Source organism: Perissodus microlepis, chromosome 20 (genome assembly GCF_051167445.1).
Source record: "Perissodus microlepis isolate ML-2025 ecotype Zambia chromosome 20, ASM5116744v1, whole genome shotgun sequence".
In the NCBI taxonomy this organism is placed as follows: Eukaryota; Metazoa; Chordata; class Actinopteri; order Cichliformes; family Cichlidae; genus Perissodus; species Perissodus microlepis.
In genome coordinates this window covers 27,130,473-27,155,028 of record NC_140480.1, presented here as the reverse complement: position 1 = coordinate 27,155,028, position 24,556 = coordinate 27,130,473, and the positions used below count along the sequence as shown (strand labels likewise).

At 39.1% G+C, this 24,556-nt stretch overlaps 1 protein-coding gene across 2 annotated transcripts; it reads right to left on the bottom strand.

Annotated features, from left to right (window-relative positions):
* Positions 1-14: 14 nt before the first annotated feature.
* On the bottom strand, positions 15-15,920 carry samd10a (sterile alpha motif domain containing 10a). 2 transcript variants are annotated; one of them, XM_084915865.1, is made up of 6 exons: positions 15,266-15,912; positions 13,506-13,687; positions 3,906-4,074; positions 3,679-3,819; positions 805-927; positions 15-389 (listed from the first exon to the last, which is right to left on the bottom strand). In XM_084915865.1, exons 1-5 carry the CDS (start codon positions 15,276-15,278, stop codon positions 830-832), a joined length of 603 nt encoding a protein of 200 aa, XP_084771991.1. In that variant the 5' UTR covers positions 15,279-15,912; the 3' UTR covers positions 15-389; positions 805-829. The 2 variants fall into 2 exon arrangements, with proteins under 2 accessions (XP_084771991.1, XP_084771992.1); XM_084915866.1 differs by lacking the exons at positions 15-389; positions 805-927 and adding an exon at positions 934-3,515 and having other exon boundaries at positions 15,266-15,920.
* Between the last annotated feature and the right edge of the window lie 8,636 nt (positions 15,921-24,556).

Here is a 24,556-nt window from a genome sequence, read left to right as displayed (position 1 = left end):
TGCAAAAAAACGACTAAATTTTAATATTTGTATTTATTAATTTGTTTTTCTGACATTAAAAAACGTTTCAAAGAGAAGAATGAGAGGAAGAGACGGTAAGAGAGGAACAGTTAATTAATAATTAATCACAGACGGCAATAAATTGATAAATGGATTGTCATGATGCTTTTTCATCACAGTTCATAGTCAGTCTGTAAAGATGATATCAGTTTATCGTGCAGACAGGGAATGAAAAGCTGCCAACTTCCAGTTAACAGCTTTATTCTGGAGACCACAGCTCGCTGGATGCACATATCCTACAGATCTGATTCACATTTCATGTTACGTGATTATATGTACTCTGACTCCGGTGTTTCCATCATCCAGCTAGGATATCCTTCCAAAGGAACCTGCAAAACACAGAACGATGAACACTTTTCAGATATTTTTTTTTTACTTTTAATAGCAAGTTTTTTAAACTTTTTTTGTTTTTTACAGGTGCAATAATAAGCTTTCACCGCTCGATCTTACAGATAAGTATAGACAGATTTTGTGTTGGTCCCTGCTGGTTATTGGAACAATACATCACTGCTGCCACCATATTGTTCAGTGGGAGCTGGACCGTCTAATCCGTACATATCCCAACCCTCTGAATTTACAAGTGATTAAACTGTTCTGGTTAGCTATAAATGTCAGAACTGTACAAAAGGCTTATTTTCTGTTGATAACTGTAATATTTCTACAACATAATTATAAAACACAATAATAACTCAATATTACAGCTCTCTGCAGATGCTTTTTGGACCGACAGGAATACTCCCATACTTGTCATGTCTTGAGTCTGTTATCTTCAGTGCTGTGGTTCATGAATGCCTTTTAACTTTATCTTTTGGGAATCTGCAGACAAAACAAGTCCATCTGAACAACACTGTGGAGGTCTGACGGTTTCTGTAGATACAAATCAGGAATATATGTCAGTTAGCTGTTACTGAGCTGTACCATGAAAAAGACTTAACAGTCAGATAATTTAGGACAACTTAACACAGTAACACAAACTGTGACAAATACCATTTTGTGTCAGGATAGTCCATGAAAATTAAGTCAGTTTTAAAAACAGACTGCTTATTATGACTATTGCTTTTCTTTCACTAGAGCATAAAAAATCAGCACAAACATTTATGTTCAGTCTAAAGAGACACATGCCACAAGGCCTGATATAACATGTGTCTAAGGGATATCATCAGAAGATACCAATTCATATCAAAATTCTCAAAATGTGACAATAATTGTTTAATGTTTGTTTTTAAACCTTTCTTTTCTACAAGCTTCAGCAAGCAGAATCATGGTCTGAATGCACTGATGTGCCAAACATATTTGATTTGCCAAGAGGATCACTATAAACTCTGTATAGGCTCCTTTTGCTGGCCGATTTCTTTTTATTTAATTATTTTTATACATGTATAGTGCAATAATGCCTGAGCCGACAGCTGGAAGTAAAGAGAATACAAAAGAAAATAGAAAAGGGGACAAACAGGAGAAAAGATAAGATCACAGGTCAAAGCACAACATGTTATCTACTCTAGCAAAAGGACACACTGTCGCTGAAAGAGAAGAAAAACAAAAAAACAGATACACAAACAAACACACACCCATCCACGTCGAGTTTGTTTTGTCCTTTTATTACATCTACCATAGACAGTATCTGTACCGAGGCTGCAGGTCTGGAAGTGACAGAGGCACCATGCGCCTATCCTACATGCGACTAGTGCAGCTGCCATGACGGCTCTGCCCAGACTTGTTTATTAGAAGTAAAAGTCAACATGGAACTACTTTGCATTATTATTATCATCATTGTGACATCAGCTCTGTTCCATAGCCTAAATGGGAACCATCCTAACAATTCAGCCTGTGTCCTGTCAACAACTGTAATATTAACATTTTAAATAAATGGTCTGCCACAACCATGTCAGTGATATAAAACTTTTTTTTTTATAAAGGGGGCTAATTTTAAATACAAGGAACATTCAGTTTGTTTGTTTGCTCGCTTTTTTGTAGCTATGTTATTTAATTGGGTATCAACAATCATATAACTAACACTGATATTAGTACTGACTACTACATTTCTAGTATCATAACATCCCTAACGCGTCTATATCTATACTAGACGACAACCAGCCGTTGGCATAAAGTAGCTTAGCATAAAGGCAGGAATCACCTGAAAGCAGCTAGCAAAAGAAGCACCTACCAGCACTTCTAACACATAACACTGTTTAAGTGTAACACCAACAATCTGCTGTTAATTAAAAGGGTGCTGTGAGTCAAACTCTTTCTTCAGGCATCCATCCATTCCACCTAAACCCCCACAAAAACACATAACTGGGACTTTCTATACTTTAGCTTTTACTTCCTTTTTTTAAAAAGGCCAAAGACTGAAAAGGCACAGCCAGCCAAGAGTTTCTGATAAGTTGTTTAACTGATTGATTTTCATTTGTTCTGCCAATCATGCACAGCTAAGATGCAACCACTTCTACTGGGCTCTCATGCTTCTAATTAGGAGAGTTTTATGAGCTGTAAGCAGCGACTTTGTGCAGGTAGAGGAAACTAATGTCTGTTGTTTAGCTTGGGGACTTCAGCCTTACTGTCTTACTTTGCTGCCTAATACAAGCATGGAAGAAAATCCTCTCTGCTATCTCTCTTAGCTCTAGTTTGAACAGAATTTTGACAAAAAATGTCACTGCATGATTTAAAGACATTGAATCTTTTCCATTAATCTTAAAGCCATGTTACGTCAAACTCCACTGTTGGCTTATAACAACTGCTAGCATCCAATTATTTTCAATGAGAAGTCGCAGTGTTTTTAGTGTAGTTCACAGACATGTGAACAAAAAATTGGTTTAAGAAACAAAGAAAACCACATCTTTTACTGAACCCGTGTGAGTGCTGGGCCAACAGAAGGGCTGACCCATGCACTGCTTTCAGGCTCCATCTGGCCAGTCACCATGGGCCACCAGGTGCTCTATCCCGAGCACCCCACAGGGTGGGGCCCCCGTCACAGTGTTGCTTTGTATATTAAAACCACAGTAGTCTCATCTGAATAAAGTGAATGGAAAACATAGAAAACAGACCCGCTTATTGTGTAAGTGTTGTTTGTTTACATTGCTGTTCTCATATTTACATCACAGAGAGCCATAACACTTCCCTGACTCCAGACAGATGCAGGGCTGGTGGCGGTGGACACACAGCAGAATGCCTCCCATGTGAAAAGCCCCTTTGTTTCGGAACTACACCCACCAACATTTTTCCAACGTTATTCAACCAAGAAGTGAAATGTATCCTTGGCACAGATACGCATAATTACAGCAGCAGCAGGTTTTACAAGGACAGGAGAAAACAGAGTGGAGAAATCTCACACAAGCATAGAGAGCATGCAAGTTTTAACTTGCCTGCCTGCCTGCCTGGGTTTGAACCTGGGCCCTCCTGCTGTGGGACGGCAGCACAAACTATGGAGCCATCTTCGATATTTTTTTTCCAGCTATCTTCATCATAAAACATGTAATTTTAGTGCTAAGCTAAACCACTGCTAGCTAAAGATTCATTTTTAATTGACAGGAATAGGAGTCAGAAATTTTAATGTGAAAAATGTCAAACTGTGTCTTCAAAGTCAAGGACTGGGAAGACTGAAAACACACACACCCTCACCTCTGCTGAGCAGCTGCAGGTTGCGTCCCTCCTCCTGCACCTGGAGCTGCAGCACTTGTTGCAGCAGCTCCTGTCGAAGTGTCTCCTGCACTAAACCCATGCGCTCCAGCTTCTCCCCATTCAGGCGCAGTAATGCTCGGCCTTTAAGGTGATGACAAAGTCATTTTTTACAATTAAACTGTAATTCATGAATTCACTAGTGGGACTGTTTTTCTACTATCTCAGACCTGTGATGGCGTGGTGGGAGAACGCTTCCACATAGGTCAGGTAGTTGTGTGGACAGTGTTTCTTCAGCCACTTGCACACATCTTGTTGAGACCAAAGAACAACAGGACGGATCAGGCTGGGCTGTGTTGGGCTCGTGTGATATATTCCATAATTGTCACTGGAGCGGTACTGTAGATAAGAAGGCAGACAGGAAAACATACAGATAAATGCAGAGGGTTAGTGACATAAGGGGACATTTAATGCTTTTTTTTTCTTATTTCTGTCATATGTGTACCATTGCAGTAGTGGACGTTCACATTAAACTTGGGTAAAGCTGCACATATTGAGGTCAGAGTATGTGCACATTAATAATAATGGATTGCATTTATATAGCGCTTTTCAAGGAACCCAAAGACTGACAGAAGCGAGGCTGCCATATCGCGCCATCGGCCCCTCTGGCCAACACCAGTAGGCGGTAGGTGAAGTGTCTTGTCCAAGGACACAACGACCAAGACAGACAGAGCTGGGGTCGAACCTTCCGGTTACAGATGTGCTTCCCAACCCCCTGAGCCACGGTGAGTGGCTCAGTGAAACCAAAATCTCAGGTTTAAAATGGCACTAAATACACAACTTCAGACAGTTTTTCTACTCTTGGATCGAAATGATGTCAAACAGAGTGCATATACCTAATATTGTTATTACCAAGACACACACTGGCTTTGAGCACAGAAAACCATCCACCACCTTTTAAAATCATGTGTTTCTGAGGGGGAGCCAATCAGAACAGACAGGCTGGTCTTAAAGGGGAAGGTAGCTTTAGGTAGCTTAGACCGGAAGGCGTTGCAGAGGGTCGTGAAAACTGCCCAGTGCATCGCCGGAGCACCACTTCCTGCCATAAAGGACATCTACAGGAAGCGGTGTCTGAAAAGGGCTGGGAAAATCATCAAAGACCCCAGTCACCCATCACATGGACTCTTCACCCTCCTGCCCTCTGGGAGGCGCTACAGGAGCCTCCGGACTAAGACCACCAGGTACCGGAACAGCTTCTTCCCCACAGCTGTCAGACTCCTGAACTCTGCCTCCTGACATCTAACCCACGTTAAACTCATGGACTGAATATACACACACCCACAACCACCTACACACACACACAATGGACAACTGTACCCTCAAACACACAATAATAACATGGACTGAACCACCACTCACAACCACTAGCACTTTATATAGCCTCTGTAGAAATTATCCACATATCTCACTTATCTTAACTGCACTACTGTATAGTTCTGTGTAAATAATCATTCTGTACATACGATAATTTTTAATCCCACAACTGTTTATAACTTGCATAGTTCACATTTCTGTATAACTGTATATCTCAGATTTCTGTATAGTTTTTTTATTTCATATTTATATCCTGTTCATAGCCTGTACATAGCTTGTACTCACTACAGCCTGTACATACTTATAGTTATAGAATATTCATAACATACTTCATACCTTGTACATTATAACATACCATAATAGACCCATTTCTGTAATATACTTACATATCTATATTATTGCTAATATATATTGTAATATATCTATATCATGGCTAAAGCACTTCTGGATGGATGCAAACTGCATTTCGTTGCCCTGTACCTGTGCATGTGCAATGACAATAAAGTTGAATTCTATTCTATTCTATTCTAGCTGAAGTAGCTTAACAGAAGAAGAACACAGAGGCTACAGCAATGCTCAGTCTTAGATAAAAAAAAAAAAAGGATTATTTTGAACTTTAAATCTTGAAATCTACAGGCACCAACCACAGAAGACGTAGCTGTAGCTCAGGCGGTAGAGCAGGTCATCTGTTAATTGGCAGGATGGTGGTTTGATCCCTGGCTGCTCCACTCTGCATGCCAAATGTCCCTAGGAAAGATACTAACCCCAAGTTTTTCTCTGATGAATGTGTGTGATTGATAGACAGAAAGCACTTAAGCACAGAAAAAAAGTGTTTGCGTTGGTGAATGAGGCTCCTCGGTTTGCAGCCATTTCCCTTGTTGCCGTGTTTAAAAATGCCAGGTTGATTCTTTCAAACAGAGAGATACTAAGATAAGTAAACAGACAGCATTTTTCAGAGGTGAGATCTGTTCAACGACTCAAAGTCCTTTGCACTATTACTTCACTAATCTAAAGAGCTTGGAAATAAAAGCAACTGAACTTCTTCAAGTCTCTTGAAGACATTTCCCCTCTTATCCGAGAAGCTTCTTCAGTTCAACTGAAAAGGTGAAATGTCTTCAAGAAACATAACAAAGTGCAGTTGCTTTTCTTTCCACGCTCCATAGTTGACAATGACCTGGATGCCTGAGAACCTACACAGATATACTACTACACTACTTCCACTTCTTTGGGTTCAGTATTTAGGTCTAAGACATGCCAACAGGAGGAGCCAGGGATTGAGTTAGTGAATCATCCTTCAATTAGCTGAAGGCCAGTTCTACCTCCCTTGTGCACACTAGAGACTTGTATCCCTTAATTTATCTTTTAAAAAAGAAAGTCTTAAACTTCACACTAACATGTCCACACAGGGGACATACTGTACTGATGTGCTTTGTGCTGAGATAGATAACCTACCACAGGCATATCTCTCATTAACTGCCAAAGATATTCAGTTATCGGTGGCATTTGACTGCTAGGAGATGTCTCCCATGAAAATATATCCAGAGGAATGGCACAAAATTCAGACTCCGTTTAAAACCTGAATGAACCTTAAAGCTCTTTTAATCTTTTCGCCTGCTGTTGCCGCTGTGCATCCATACAACCCACATCTATCATGCGCTGTGTACAAATCTGCACACTGTCTTTTATTCGCTGTACATAACATGTGCACACAGCCAATTAACTGAGCATCTGCTGGGAGGATTATAAGATGAATATTGAGTATCACATTTCATTTCACATGCCTTATATACATCAAAAGATGACAAGTTTGGGCCTCTACAGGGCTAGAACATGTTTCAGCCTCATTAAAGAACACAGGGGTGATCGTTGCCATATGTATAGGCAGTGTAGGCACATCTGTGTAGCTGTGAAGTTCCCTAGAAGAGTGGCGAACAAGCAGCAGCAACAGCAGCAGAAAAGCACACAAAGACATGCATGTAGGCCAGTGTCATGTTGAGATTCAGCTCTTTTATCATATAGATGTACAGGATGCAAAACTGGAGTTGTAATCAAGCTGCGCCTTTGATCAGCCAATCACTTTTTAAAAATGTAGCAAGTTCAGCAGTTCATTTGCAAGATAAAAAATATCACATCTGGCTGATGTGCAAGAGTCAGTGGAGAAAATGTTTTGCAGGAGGGTCTGCCTGATATGTCAGGATGCAGTGGTGTTAAAAACATTCTTATTCTCAAAATAGAACCAAAAATGGTGAGTTTGATATATTTTTTTAAGCATGTTCATCACTTCACCAACAATTTTTTGATCCATAGGATGTCAGTAATGATTCATTTCATTAAAATATAATATTAGTAATAATATGAATAATAGCAAGAAGAATGAAAGTATTCAACTCCTTTTTTTTTTTTTTTAGCCATCAGAATTACGGTCTGAAGGCCAAGAAAGATGCCCAACGGATTTACTTTACCAAGTGGAACATCACGGCCTTGCTGTATTGGTCCATTTGATTGACCTTTATTATTATTTATTTATGTATTTTTATTTTCAGTTGTTACAGATGGGACAGACAAAGTATTCCACTCCTGCATGAATCACAGACTCTGGAGAATTTGCAGTCTTTCCATAACACATTTTCCATAACACAATGGTGATCTGCACTAAAAATTGAAGTAACTAAAAAGGAAGTAGTTTGCTTGCTTTTAACACCGGAGTGTAGTGCAAGGATACAGATACTGAAAGTATATCAACAATATCCATCCATTCTCCTCCTTATCAGGAAGCCGGAGTACACATGCAAACACGGAGAAAACATGCAAACTACACTCGGCCAGATGGAGGATTTGAACTCAGGACCTTCAGTAGTCCTAACCACCACACCACCATGCCACCCTGCTTATTTTTAAGTCTCTTTTATTGTGATCAGTAATTAATTTGTGATGAAATATACAAATGACTTTGGCCTGTTCACAAAACTGCTACAAAATGTGAGTATTCTTCTATTTATTTTGGGGGAGAATGAATGACATTGGGCTTCGAGCTGTGAGCTGAAACAAACAAAACATTAATGTTTTGCGAGACGTTTTTAATCAATAATCACTTTTGGGTTGTTTAATGTAATTTAATATATAATGTTACACAATTTTTAAAGACATAGAGGAGTTTTAACTGTGCACAATGACAAATTACTTTGTAATGATGTCGTCCTGTGTGGTTTACTCGCACACAGGGCGACATTTACAGTCTTTCTGTCACGTCATTGTGGTCCTCAGTGTGAGCCTCACCTGGTGAGATTTTTCAGATTATGCTGATTATGGTTTTTAGCTGGAATATGCTCTTCCCCAACAATAAATAAGAAGCCAGTTAATCTGTTTGTTTTTGTATTTGGCATAGCTGAACACTCAATAGAGGATTTGGGGTTTGGAGCCGAGTGCACTCAGTTTGTTTCCCCCCCTGTGTAAATTTTGTTTAACACAAAGAACAATAATTTGTCTTGAAGTTTTCACACAATAAATCAAGCAGCTAATGATATTAAACTTTTATTTCTCCAAAAACATGCGATGCTGATCAAGAAAGTGACCTATTCTGCTTTACTTCAGAGTGATTACTGCTTTCTGATTACAGTTTTGTCTCACTGGGAGGTTTACTGCCGAGTCTTTTTGTGAGCGGGGATGTCGGACGTGATGTGCATCATTTTCACTGACATGCTGCAGATACTGTTGCTGTGGCAATGCAGTTAATGGGGATCTAAATAACAAAGAAAGACACATTCAGAGTTTGAATCAAGTATTTTTCTGCCTCTGACTGACTTCTAATGCACCATGAATACTTTTATGGTGAGCTTTTATCTTTAGACTTCCTTCTCACCCTCTGGATTTACTTTCATCACTTCCATTTATGCAGCAAAAAGTTTTTCCTCACTTCACACCCTACCTTTTGTAAAAACCTGAACCCTCATGTTTTGCTTGTATATGAATAAATGTGGTCGGAGTGATCACACAAAGGATTTCTACTTATTGGTATTTTTTAAACATTGTTTGATTAGGAGTGAACATTTCCCTTAATTCATTAAAAATAAAATGAGTCAGACGTCCTTCAATATGCAAAACAATCCCCCCAAATCCCAAAAAGCTCCATTTCTAATTTGGCTGCAGGTTATGATTTTTCATTATTAATTGTTTTGTGAATAAAACGACTGTTTGCCCAGTAAAATGTCAGAATATGTGAAAATTGACCACAGTCATGTAAAGTAGGAGAACTTTTTGAGGCCAGAGATCCCTTAGAGGCAGAACAAGAACCATCGCAAAACCCTAGCAATGATTTAGTTGGACAAGGGTCACTTGAGAACTAATTTAAATACACTCACTGACCACTCTGTTAGGTATGCATCTTCAACTGCTCGTTAATGCAGATATCTAATCAGCCAATCACATGGCAGCAACTTGACCTCAACGACCTGCTGAAATTCAAACTTAAAGCATGACGTGGCTGTTGGTGCCAGACAGGCCGGTCTGAATATTTCAGAAACTGTTAATCTACTGAGATTTTCTCACACACACACACAGACACACACACACACGTTTTCATATCTTAGTGAGGATATCTAACTGACATAATGCTTTCCCTAGCCGCTTACCCAACCTAACCATCAAAAATGAATTCCTAACCCTTAACCTTAACCAAACACACACACACACATGCAGAAATGCCTTGTTGATGCCAGAGGTCAAAGGAGAGTGCCAAAACTGCTTCAGAGAACCAGTCGTTAAAACCAAGGTTTGCAGATGAGCATCTCTGAATGCACAACATCTTGAAAGCACATATGCTACAGCAGCAGAAGACCACACCAGGTACCACTCCTGTCAGCTAAGAACTGCAGCTGACAGGAGTCAGGTATCAAAAATAGGTGAGTTTTGATACCTACGTATTGTTACTGACCATCCCCATCCCTTTACAATATACCCATCTTCCGATGGGTATAACGCACCATGTCACAAAGCTCAAATAATCTCAAATGCTTTCATGAACATGAGTTCATTCTACTCAGATGACCTCCGCAGTCACCAGATCTCAATCCAATAGAGCACTTTTGGGATGTGGTGCAGCAGCAGATTCACATCATTGATGTACAGCTGACATATCTGCAGCAGCTGTGTGATGCTATCACATCAATATGGACCAAAAGTTATGTATTTATATGTATAGCTATGTATATTTTCCTATTATTTAAATTTAAAATTGTGTTTTAAGCTCTGGTTTCTTATTGTTTAATTTTTAGTTTAGTGAAGCCTTTATTGCAGTAGTAGTTTAATATTTTAACACCTCAAATATGGGCCTATTTCTCATGGTCAAAACTTAAGAAGTATATCTCAGTAAACACATGCACCAAAGCCTCTTCTCGCTGGTTCTATTAATAAATCTAAACAGGTTGAGGAATACTAACACTAAAGACCTTTTATTAAGGCATATTAAGCGCACCAGTTTAGAATCAGAAGTTAATATATAGTTTATATTCTCACTAAAAAAACAACAACCCACACACATAAATTATGAAGTCATTACCAAAAACATTTCAAATAATTTTCCTTTCAGCGGTTACTATATGTATTTTGCTGCTCTGAGTCCACAGCTGTGAAGTATAAAAACACTATAGAGACCATAATGAGTGTTTGTATGCCTGTGAGAGGTGGCAGAGATGCATACTGACAGAGTGAATACGAGAACAGCATGCCAAAAAAAAAGTAAGTGGAAAAACTTAACAATGGAGGAAGTGAAAATACTGTAAACACATTACAATGCAGCACAGACACACAACACCGATTAAGTTTATGTGCGTCGAGACAAAAATAAACAGACCACTACTTTATGTGCATCCAAGAGGATTGAAGCAAAGACATAATGCATTGCATACAACTATGTTATCAGCCCAGCCCAGTTCTATGTTTGCAGCTTTAGCTTCAGCTTGTAACAGCCTTTTAAAGAGCCTTTCATGGGGCGAAGACAAAGGCATGGGCTCTCTGACTTGTAACCAAGAGCTTTAAATGAGGCCAGCTTACAGTATAAATGGATTGTCTCTGCTGCCCAAACTGGCTGTGTGAAGAGACAATGCTGTATCAGATAACAAAAAACTATTAATTTATACCGGAACAGAATGACTAGTGGAAGTAGATATGAGGACGTTTTCACGCGAGAAGATCTATAGAAATGGCTAACTGTTTATTATCCTGAAACAACAGGCACAGGCTGGATACTATCAGGCAGTTAGGATCAAAATAAATTCAGCTTTTCTCTGCTCTCAGTCAACAAGCACAGTGGTGGTGCAGCATAGTGCGAGCATAGGAAGACCTGTGCTATTTAAAGCTAAAAGGCTGTTAGAGCTCACCAACCCGCTGGGGGGAGGGCAACTTTCATTCTCAACTAACAAAGTGTCCATTTACAACAATAGATGATGACCGGCTGCATTTGTCAGACTATGAGTTTTTTTTTATTTCAGACTTTTCCGTGCAGAATCTGAGAGAAGAGCTGCCAAACGGCAGCAGGGGTTTTTGCATGTGCTCATATATTGCTAATGCAACAAACACAGCAGTTTATCGTATGAGCAGTGCAACTTTTTCATGTCTGCAAGAAGTCAGTGGAATGGAAAATAAAAAATAAAACCAGAAACACATAACACCACTAATTTCTTGATATCGCCATCGGTGCAGTTTACATAAATCACAATAGTTATTTTTAGTGAAATACAACAGTGCTTAATAGCCATGGAAACTGAATGGCTATAAATGGTTATTATACTGACAAGTTATGTAGATGTGGATTACCCTCAATTTATTAAACATATTGATGCATTAGTAATTTGAAAAATCTCCCAGGCACAGGCACTGGCTCAGGTCCAGGACTGGCTTACGAAATTATGTCTTTTAGTAAATATCAAACAGTGTGTATGATGTGCAGAAAACAACCAGCAGAGAGTACACACTCCAGCGTGTTCACTGCAAGGCGAGGACATGACGTTGTAAACAAGTTTAAGTATCTTGGACTCAAAATGAACTCTATTTAACCTTTAAAAGTCCTTCTACTAAGTTATCTAACATCATAAAATGCAACGTTAAAAGATTTTGCTACCTGGCCACTAACAGGTGGAACGACACTTTATTCATTGCAAACATATTTCAAAAAAGCCACTAAAAGCTTTGATTTTTAAAAAAAGTAATTTTCATTTCATCCTGGTAGCATCAAATAACAACAACAATATTTTGATCTTAGTGGATTTTTAAAAATGTATATGCTTAAAAACATAGGTGACTGTGAAGTAGCTCATGTCAGTAAAAAGAACTAAATATTGCCATTGCTTATTAATTGTAATAAAGCAGAATTCCTACTTTTAAGCCACATTTCAAACAGCACATTGTGGCAAACCAGTTCTATAGTCGTTTTTAACTTTGGATGATGCAGGACTTGGATTATTCTTTTGACTTTGTGTGTCTTTGTGTGCTTTTGAATGCAAGCTACCCAGGGGATGCGGATCTAAATTAATCCAGCATAATTACTTAAATAAACTATCTTATATTTTCCTGCTAATGTTCATTAACATGCACTGCCTCTGTTACATAAACATATAAAGTAAGGCTTTTATATTGGTCATCTCTGAGTCCTTGTGGATGTTACATGTTATTACAACACCTGTAAGTCATCCACGGTGCGTTGAGGTGTCTATCTCCATGTAGTGAACTGTATTACAAAAATCAATGCATTTGGAATGAGATACAGAGAGAAGTGTATATATCCACACACATTTATTTTGATGCCTTCAACACAGATCAGCAAAGCCACTGGGACAAATAGGATTGTAACATCATAGACATAGTGTATGGCCTACAAGAAGCTCTACATCTATGTCCAGATAGAGTCTGTTTACTTGGCTAAAGGTGCTTAAATGATGAGGCTTGATTTTCTGACTGGCCCTCTTGTTTACATTTCACCACAGTCATATCTGTGACCATTAGTTTAAGCAGTCATGCCTGCAACCAGCTAATCATGCCCAGATAGGCGGCCGTGTTTTCAGATAGGCACATAGTTCACGTGAAAAACTTTAGTCGGAAACTTGTCATTATTTTTCTCTGTAGTATCAGAAAAAACTCTAAAATGAGTGAAAAAGTAAAGGTTTCAGTGTCTGACCTGAGAAACTATCGGCACAGGACCTTTCTCCTTTTCTTTGATTAGGTTTGCATTCTTACATTTCTTGTTAAATTTTTAGCAATTAAATTAATCTTTAACATATTAGAATTCCAAAGTAAATATATATGGTTTTCCTAACTCTGGATTTGTGGCAAACATCATCAAGCTTAATTAGGCAGAAAGAAACATATCACCCTGAGCTTCAAGAATAAAAAAAACCTAAGGGGATTGTGACAACATGCACCAGGTGCGCTTTTTGACATGCTGAAGTCATGTAGGTGCTCAGTACCTGCAGGGCCTCGGTCCCCGGCTGCTGTAGCAGCTTCACTGTTCTGCCTCCCGCTGTCTTCTGTCCGCGGCCGTCATGCCAGGTCAGGTTCCCACCTGTCCGTCGACTCAGCTGGTGCTTAAAGTCCTCGGGCAGAGCCCTGTACTCCACAGCTGGCCTGCAGAAACTGAAACTGGATGCAGCTGGAGAGATAAAGGGAGGGGGTATAATGATTAGACAGGCAGACCTGCTGACAGTGTAAAAACAGCATGGGACTACTTCCCTACTCCCCCACTCTGCATGACTTGGAAACAAAAGGCAGGGTTGAAACCATATGGACAACCTGCCATTCAGGAATGGTCTCCTTAGCAAATTCCTGCAAATCTGCTCTATTGACACAAACCAGGCTTGAGTTAGTTATCTGAGCCTTGATAAGATCCTAGATAAATCCTGCAAGTCAGCGTTCAGGTACCACAATTACTTTGTGAAAAACTTGTAGAGTTGTGAGACAAGCCACTTTCTCATCATTAGGACGAGGCCTGCAGGCAGATATCCAAACTGACTCAACAGCAGGTGGCTTCCCAACATCCAGTAATTAAAGAGTGTGCAACTACAGTAAACACGCTGTTACTGGCACAGATTCTGGCAGAAAGCCACGGGTCATTACACATTCATGTGCCAGATTGGAAGGATTTTCTTACCACGTTTGAAGCTCCGTGTGCAGCTTGTGTTTGCGTGTGCGCTAATGTGCATTTTCAATATCTTAAGTTGACTAAGAGAATTTGAAAAGAGGACAGAACGAGAGAGGCTGTCAGGGGGAAACGAGGTTTTGAGGAGATGAAAGAGTGCCTTCGTTTCTCCTGCTTTGTGCTTCTCTTTTCTGTCATTCACCATCTCCCACCGAGAGCGGAGCCAGGCTGCGTCCTGCAATCATCAAGGCAAACCAGCACTATCAGGTTATTACGAATAAAACTTGGTGCGCGATTTTTGGTTTCTTTGAGGTTTTACTCGAGGCATGTACGAACCCTCCTTCAGAGTGTTACTCACCCAGGCTGCCGCTGTAAACACAAATGTGCCCCTTTCATGGATGTAGAATGCATAATTAAGACTATTTGTCAGAGCCTTTTCCCTTCAAATGGAGGAAAAAAACCTTCTCTTTAAAAAGTGCCAGTACTGGAAAGGAAACGCTTTCATGATCAAAATCCTTACTAAACTAATTATGAAGTGTGTGGCCTGCCTGAAATATCTTTAATCTTGTATTTTGGATGAATATACCTTAAATTAAAGCTCTTATTTGGGGTATTTAAAATTCTGAGTTGGCACACATCTTTACCTATCAGAAATATGCACATCAGGACTTCAGAAGCTAGCTGCTGGGAGTAAATTAAATTAAGAGCAAGCCAAGGCAGAAAAGTGACCACAGCAACAGTCACACTGATAGTGGCGATGCTGGATGCGCTGTCCATTTCAGCACTGTGTCACTGACCATCAGCGACCCCCTTCTGTTCCTTTCTTATGCATAATATTCTTATAATGTCTGAATGCATGTATATGACAGAGTCTGTTTTTAATAGATTTAATGTGGCAGCATTTAGCTGCACTTTATTTCAGGAGCTCTTTCCAGCTGAGGCCACTTACGTAACAGATAAACTGGTTTAGCAAGTATTGAGTTAAAGTAATGGAATCAGCGTGCTTTAGATTTCGGCGGAATGCGAGTCGGACTATTTAGAAAAGAGTTACTGATTATTATTATTAATAATATTGAAGTGTAACCTTCCTACCGTCTACAGCCATGATGTTTTCTCGGAGACAGCCTAGTGGAAGTCTCCCATCTTCTCCGGTGACCGACACACGGGCTGCGGGTCCAGCTCTTCCCCTCTGTGTGCGCTCCGCTCACCGACAAAAGTTTCACTGAGGTCTGGCAGGAGCAGCGACGCTCCACATCCTCTGACCTGAGCTGCTGGGCTAAGTGGGGATTTAAAAAATAAACAAACAACCACGTCTTAAAACCAGCTCACGTCGTCCTCGGTGTCACTGGCTGCTGCTGTCTGTGAAGCCGAAGTTGCAGAAGACTGGACAAGAATGTCCCCGAGCAGCTGGCTGACTGGTTCCGCGGGCTCAGGCGGGCGCGAGCATGTGCGCGCGCGCGCGTATTTGTGTGTGGTTTTCGTCCGTGTCGTGAGAATCAGATGCGCGGCTTTTTCTCAAGAGCATGCATGAGCACAGCGAGCTCAAAGTGCAGCCCCGGGCCCTGTAATTAACGCAGCCAGTGGAGACTCTGAAAAACAGCCGGATGAAAAGGCTTCTCATAGCTGCAGCATCCACCATAAGGAATTCCCCTTTGCCTTTTCTTAAAGAAAGGGAGCTCTGTGCGCGCCCGTGGGCACTGCGCCCTCCCTGTGATGGACCCTCTATGTCGGGTCTGTGCAGAAGAGCTGCAGGACGGTGACTGTTCCTGCTCACACCTGCCCTTGCACTCACTTTATTGGCCACATTTGGTCGCAGAGTAAAAGAAAGACCTCCGTAGGAGCAGAAGAGCACAAAACTTTAAGCATCCAACATAGCCATGCAAAAGACCTTCTTTCTGTCTGTCTTTCTTTCTTATTTTTCTCACTCAAAACAAAAGAAATACGAACAAGCGTAAACAGAAGTAAGAAAAAGCTACATTTGGTTTCATCATTGCCTTAAAGGGCTGATGAGCAAAAGGCGGAAGAAAAAGGGGCTGCTTTTTTTTTTTTTTTTAAAGGGTAAAGTGAATAAGCTCTAATTTTAACTTATGTGTTTTGACATAATTATCAGAACCTGTTTCACAAACTTCTATTAATGTGGTTTTGTTTCTCTCTGTTCATCACCACTGTAGATAATAAAGGCTTTCCATATATTGGTAATAAACAGTAACAGCCGTTTAAGGATCAATATCCCCTCACCAGCTGGTACTGGGTTGGAAGTTTTAATGTCTTCCTTGTGGTGTAGATTCAACAGTGTGGTCTGTACAGACATGACAGCATCACTCTTGTTACACCATCACCAGCCTGAAGACTGACAGAAGGCAGAGTTGCTCCTTGCTTTCATGCTGTTTACATCAGCCATTTGAATATCGAACAACAGAAAAAATACACGATAGAAAAAACCCAGATTACTGCTGCTCACTGGATATTTTTCTCTTTTTTAGATTAGTACCTGAGTGGGATGCTTGTGTTTGAAAATCTCAATACATCCTAATTTCTGAAATATTCAGACCAACCTGTTCGTCAGTAACAACATGCCTCATTCAAAATCACTTAAATGACCTTTCTTTTTCATTCTGATGCTCAGTATGAACTTCAGCAGGTCATATTGGCCATGTATATATGCCTGAACACATTGAGTTACTGTCATGTGATTAGTTCATCTTATCATCATTCAGTCACAAAAAAGAGAGAGAAAAAAAAGAAAGTTCAGGTCGGAGAGCCCACAGAAGAGGCGTCATTAACCACAATCAGAAACAGCAGGGTGGAGGTGGGTTGCAAAGTAGCAACCATAGGCCGTCTAAAGCACCTTAACCAGTGCACGCTGTGTGAGATTTGCAGATAGGATGTGTAGAAGTGTTCCAGCTTAGCCATCATCTCATATAGGCTGGCACTGAGATCAACCTATCAGCCAAAATTGCAGATGAACCTGCCTCTGTGACCTGCCCAAGAGAAAACAAAAAGCAGTACCAAAAGCACCTTTAAACATATACGTGACCCTCCTGAATCCCTTCACAAAATGAATGCACACATGTTGATTTCCCTTTAATGTATGCACATGCTGAGGATAGATGATATAACAGCACAAAGGTTCAGTTACTCTAAATTTAAGTGCATGAAAAATCTTTTATTTTGTATTTTTAACTCATGTTAAAGACTGTAAAATATCACATTCTTATCAGGGTTTGGTTAATATTTCTGAGTATTAATTGTGTTTAGCCTCCCTGTTGTTTGAGGATATGATGTTTGGGTTAGTTGTCAGAGTTTTAGTTTTCATCTTATCTTTTGTTTTAGTTTGCATCTTTTATCAATGTTAATGGTATTAGTGTTTCCCTAAAGTGTCATGTCTGTGTTAATCTCTTTAGTTTTTCTTCCCAGTTTTACTTTGAAGGTTTGTTTTCTTTTATGTCCTGTGTCAGTTTTGTTTTTTTCCAGTTCTAATTGTTTTCACCCCCTTCACTTCTCTCCTGCTTCATTCAAGTATTTATAGTTCTTTGTCCTTTTATAGGTGTTGTGTTGTTTGTGTTGCCTTGCTGCCTTCCAGGTGAAATTCCCTGGTGTTTTGGTCTCCATTGTTCTTTTTGCGTCTAGTTGTTTTGGATTTATGTTTTGGACTTTGACGTGCCCTTCAGTATTAAAAACTTGGTTTTTGTATAAACTCTGCCTTTTGCATCCTACACTTTGGGTCTTCTTCACCTCCACAATCACCACAGAGCCACCAAGCTGTGACACAATCAGTCCATCAATCAATCAATCAATCAACCAATCAATCAATCATCCATCCATCCATCCATCCATCCATCAATGCATCCATTTTATTTCATATTCTAACCTCAACTCCATGTATTGCAGTTCCAGACTGTGGTGTTTTCTCATAAAATATTTACATAACCCCCCAAAAGGAACTAAAAACATGAGGATAAAGTGAATCTTCTTATGCTCTGCCTTACTAGAGCTTCAGGAGATAGCTGAGGGATTGCCCCTGAAGGTCTCGACTAGAATTTCTTTTGGTTCTCATTTGTATATTTATAAATATTTCATGCTTTTATATCAGGCTGCTCTGGTTTTATAACGGTTTGGCTGAACTCTACAGAACATCAGGAAACAACCCACTCAAAACATGACACTGTACTCATTTGATAGCACAAACAAATACAAATGAGTGCTATCAACTTACAAAAGCACAGATGAAGCTGAGTTTTTTTTTAAATCCTCTATCATAAAACATGATTGTCCTGCTGTTTCAGTGCTGTAGGTGTGTTAATGAAAGCAGATTAGAGAGATCAAGGTAGCCATAATATGGCATTTTTAACCTCAAAATGTTTCAAAAAGGAGAAAAAATGGGAAAATGTGACAGAAATAATAAAGAAAATCTAATCCTAGAATCTGCACACATAAAAACAAATCATTTGAGTAAGTAAAAAACTAAATAATGAAAAAAATATTGATTCCACAACAAAAAAATGTGTCCTCATTAAAAAATCGAGAACAGAGACATATTTTTACTGTTGTTTAAAAGGAGAATGTTGAGCAGATGTAAGTTTGTGGAGAATTCAGACAGTGGGACGACAATCAAGGAGTGCTCCACGAGCTGGTTTTGAATTCAAGCAGACAATTAAATGATGACCCAACTGATCTCTAGACTCATATTTTTAAAGTAAAAGATGCTGTAACACAGTCATTTCCTAACTTTGGGGATAAATAAAGTGCTTTGTCTTATTTTTGTTCTAAAGATTTGGATTTTGGACTTTTACTCGGCTGTTGTGTGTCTTGGATTCGGGTCCTCTACTCCATGTGTCTTACACATTATCAAACACCATTTCAATTCAATTTTACTTATATTGCACCAAAATTTGAAAGCAGAGATCTCAAGTAATATTAATATATATATATATATATATATATATATATATATATATATATATATATATATAATGACAAAGGTTGGATGGACACATAAAATATGCTACAATTCTTTCTACCTGAGATTTAATTCAAAGAATATCTTTAAAATAAAAATAAAGTTTGACATTTTGGATTTTGAGAATAAAGTTTATCCTCTATCCCTCCTCTGTGACTGTGTCTCCAAAATGCTAAATCTGAGCTGTCTGATGTACTCATCCTGGTCACTCCAAGTTGAAACCATAACGTCTTAAACCGTGCCTCCTCCAGCTCTGCCTTTATAATCCATTGTTTTTATTTGACAGAGATTCTTAAAGAGCTCAACTTGGCCTGCAAAGGTCTGATCCACTGAATGCATGTGTTGGTGCAGAGAGCTTTCATTTCCCAATTATAGCTTCCAAAAAACGGTAGCCGTGTAGAAGGCTTTCTTCTCTGATATGTAGTGAAGTAGGGGTATTAGACTGTAAAATCTGATAAGCTGGCTTTGCTTAAAACATTATGCAAACTCGTTGCCTGAGAAAATAAGTAACATCAGCTTAAAAGGGGTGATTTGTAATAATGTGTTTACTTTGAGCATGCAGTATTGGAGAAGGATAAGTCATATAAAGTTTTTATGGTACAACAAAGCAATGAATCTCTTTAATATTATGTTAAATGCATTCTATACAACCTCAGTTTAGCATTTTTTTATTAAACGGGAAAAAATCACTATGGGGTTTTGTTTTAGGAAACTTGGGATAATTTAATATTTACATTATGTGAAACAAAGATTTCCAAAGATTTCTGTGCCCATAAAAAAACATAGTTAAAAGAAAACTGGTTTTCTTCACATTTAAACACAAACCCTGAACATGAACATTGACTGCGAGTCACCGGTTGCTACTAATATAAAATGTTGTTGCACAAGAATTAAGGACTAAACAATGCATGACTGAAATAATGATCAACTCTATTAAAGATTTAAAGTCAAACATTAACAGCTGCATGTGCAGAAGTGTTCTAGACTGAGAAAATGCGCTTTAAACATGTATATTATGGCATTATTGTGACATCGTAGAGCGTCATATTAAAAAATTAAAAGTATGTTGTACAGCTCTCTCCATTCTCTTTCAGATGCTTTATTACTCAATATGTTTCTTTTTTCAAGTTCAACTGTGACCTTGGGTGCTAACAATAAAGGTCTAGGTCAAATGTTTAACCAGCCTAGGTATTTATGCCTCACAGCCTAGTACATTGTTGTGAAGTTTGAAGACAGTCCATGAAAAGGGAAACCAGTTCAAGCTGTTATTGGTATCTATCATTACACAAAATTTGAAAATGATTGAAAACTATGAAGGCTAGACATCCAACAAACAGACAAACACACAGAACCGATTACATACACCCTTCAGGGGGAGAATGAAACATGACACACAAGTATACTGGTCAGTGTGTGGGCAAGAAGTACAGGTCTCCTTTCTCATCAGTTCCCTCTATGCTTTCTCTCCAACACCCGACCTGTCCTGACAGATGGCCTCCATCCCTGAGTCTGGTTCTGCCAAAGGTCTCTTTCTGTTAAATGGAAACTTTTTTTCCTTCGCCCTTCATTGGGGTTCTGTCTATACTATTCCAGGGTCTTTCTCTTATATTATAAAGCACCATAAAGTGCTTTGAAAAGCTGCACTGTAAAAGTAATTAAAGGACACCAAGCAATCCAGCTAAAATGAATTTAACATTTTGAACCTCCCTTGCTTATTCAGTCAGTCAGTAAGTCTGACAGAGACAAGTTGTGCTTTACTTGGTGAGTTTAACAGGTGCAGCCAGCACCCATCACCTAGTTTCCACAGTTTCTGGTCTTTAAGCTAAGCTGCAATTTTTACTCATTGCCAAAATAAAGTTTTAACAGTATTTCTTTAAGGCAGGTGTGTCAAACACAAGGCCCGGGTCCAGAATCGACTGATCAAGGTCTCTACACTGGGAATAAACTTTTTGTTTGGCAGCTTTTCCTATTGATGAAGAGCTCTCCCACTGCTAGTAATACTAGCAAAGTAATTAAGTGATAAATAAACAATTATATGACACAAAATTTCCCATTTTTTCACCACCTACAATAAAAATGTCTATTTTCTTTTACAATGCGTAGTTAATATGTAGTTAAACTTTCTTAGAATGATGGATTGGAGAGCTTCTTTGGTATGGCACACTTAAGATCAAAGTGAGGTGTGTACTGTGCATGTGGCCCACAATGTAAAATGAGTTTAACATCTATTCTTTAAGGCATGGCAAAAGCATTTGACGCTGCATATCAAAACTGAGGATGGTTAGGTTGCTTAAGGACCCAGAGGTCCCTTCAGTATATAGGGCCCTTTATTCCTAGCTACACAGTTGTTCACAGTGACAGCTGCTCACAGTGATGAATAGTGTTACACTCTTGTGTTTTGATTTAACACGCTCTCTCCGGGTTTATTAGAATCAAAAGATGCCAAGGATGTATGTAAGGAGGAGCCCCCTGCTGTTTTGTTTGCTGTTGCATCATGTGGTTGATGTTTATTTGAAATGATTGTACGCTAGATGACAACATCTGACATCCTCCCACTATCAACACAGTGTTCTTCAAATTCACTGCTGATGATTGCTGCCTGGCCTGAATTTTCAAAACCCCGGTCCAAAGGAATGGCATTGTAATTTATCTAAACTATAAAACCCAGCTGACTGGTTTGAGTTTAATTGGCAGGGTGTGGACATGAGTCGTTTCTGCAAAATCTTCTGAGGAAACAGACTGCAGCATCAGTGATCCTTTTAAACTTTAAGCATTGGCACATTTGGCCTGGTTAGAGCTCTAAAAGATGAAAGGAACCATTTGAATTAATAGTTTCCACAGGAGAGAACATCAAAGAGCCTCAAATATTAATAATAGACATTTGAGGCTTACACTCAGCAGCCCGGCTTTGTTTTAATGTTTGACTGAGGAATTAGATTTTTTGGTCAGTCCAAAAAAAAAAAAAAACCAACCCAAAAAAACCCCACTGGGCTCAGTTTGTTTAAATAAATATCAGACCGTAACAGTAAGAGATGCAGCCAGAGCCAAAGTTTCTTGTATTGTGATCATATTCCAAAATTTTTTATCAGTTGATTGCAAAAACAGAAAATTAGAAGAAAAAGGGAGACACTGGAGTGAGGTGTAGTTAACACAAGGGGGCAGTCTTAGTCTGATAACGGTGAGACATTGTGCATAGGTTGATTTTGTGAAACATGGGACAGGATTATATGAAATGTGCAACGTGAACAACACAACACACAGCAGAAATCCAACTCAGGCCACAAAATACTTAATTACCATCATTATTATTAAATTATTCACATAGTTTAGTCTTCATCAAAATGGACTGATTCTACTGACATTTTAGCTCCATGTTTGATCCTGCGTGATCCACATTTAAAAATAGTTGGAAAATAAACCCTTTTTATCCCACTCGTCTCTGGAACTGCTTCTCATTAAAACCTGTTTTCTTCTGATTGGCTGTCACAAACACAAGGTTTGGACTTCTGGGAGGTGGGACTTCTGTGCTCACAGTCAGAGCTGTATGTCTGAGATGATCATGTGGATATTCACACTGTTTGAGATTCAAAAGTAGACAAAAACGGTCTGAAATTGAGCATTTAGAGCAGTTTGATGGACTCACAGGGATCACTCACACATACACTGACCTCTTTATTCAGTTTGCATGTTTTCCCCGTGTTTGCATGGGTTCTCCCCAGGCACTCAGGCTTCCTTCGACAGTCCAAAGACAGTTAGTTGGAAACAATAAATTGCCCATAGGTGTGGATGTCCGAGTGAATGTGAGCGTGAATCGTTGTCTCTGTCTCTGTGTTAGCCCTGCGACAGACTGACGACCTGTCCAGGGTTGCCCTAAGACAGCTGGGATAGGCTCCAGCGCCCCCCACGACCCTGAAAAGGATAAGCAGAACCGAATGGTTGGATGGATGGATGTGTCACAGTATATAGAATGAAAAAAATCATAATGGCTCCCGTTTAAAACTATCTAAAGCGTCCAAATAAATTAAAAATAGCTGAAAATTGACTTATCAGCTGTTTGTCTTTGAAATATCATTAATCTGTAAAATCCAGCATGTTAATACAAAATAAATGACACTTTTTGCCCATCTTTCTTCTGCGTGTTGCTTTTCTAATCTGTTGAGAAGGATTGCAAAATAATATGTTTTTTTCAGTCAATCTGTTGAATAAATTTTCGATCAACAATCCAAATACATTCTTAACCTTAGCGAGACTGAAATCATCAGAAATTTGCTGATCAATGGGTTAAATTTCTGTCAACAAGCTAACATCAGTTAACCCACTAATGCCTTTAGCTCTAGGGCTAAGGGACAGTAATGGAAGACATGGCATCTCTTCTGTTTGAATCAAATCAACGAGGAAAGCTGCAGAGTGCTAAAGGATCCCGAAAGGCCATCCAAACAGGCATTTAATTATCCAGCTGTCTATACGTGAGTCTGTTAATATAATGAAAATATACACCGTGGAAAGAATCCAGGAAATCTCAGGATTTTCTCTGTTGTTCAGGTAGTGAAATGCTGAGTCAGGACTCCAGCTGAAACCTGTCTGTTTCTTTCTGCTGCATTAAAGTCTTATATAATTAACCAAAAGTTAACTTAAGAGTGTTTGCCAATTCAGCACCTATTGCATGTTTCATGAGATTTTTGAGTTGAACTGTTGAGCTGTTTTGTAAAAACAGCTTTGGTGCAACCATTTAACCAGAGTGCTGCAAGAGCCTGAATGATTTGCCCTTTTTTTTTTTTTTTTTAGATGTAATCATATTAAACATAAAAAACAACAACTATACTCTTGTTTTGATACATACATAAACACAGGTTAATAATCACTCTCTGTGGTTTGTTATTAGTATGCAGGCTGCTGAAATGTCATCTTACGGTTTTTGATTGAGCGATAAAATACTTGTGAATACAAACTCACGAATTAAGCAAAGGAAAAGGGTACAGAATGCAATGTATTAAAAAAAAAAGTCAGTATTGTAGAATGTTTTTCAGCAATGGTAAAAAAAAAAAAAAAAAATAGTTCCACACACAAACAGAAAAAGTAAGACTTTTTATCAGCAAGACAACAGAAAGCAGGAAGGATCACAGCGGAAAAAAAACGAGAGCTTTCTAAGCCAATTTGTGGCAAAACAGTTTTTGCATCCGTATGGAAATGTGTGTGTGTGAGCGTGTGTGTGTAGGTGTGTGTGTGTGTCTCCAGATGTGTACACAATGCTATGAGTCTGGCACCGACAAACACACTAAACCTCTTAACAAACCTGTGAAGTGCGCCGTGACCCCTGGCTCCGCATGTGGCCACTAAATTAGGTTTGCTCAGGCCAACATTTGTCTTATTTATTGACTAAATCTTTTGAGAAGGTGAGAAGAAGGGCTCACAATCAATTCAGC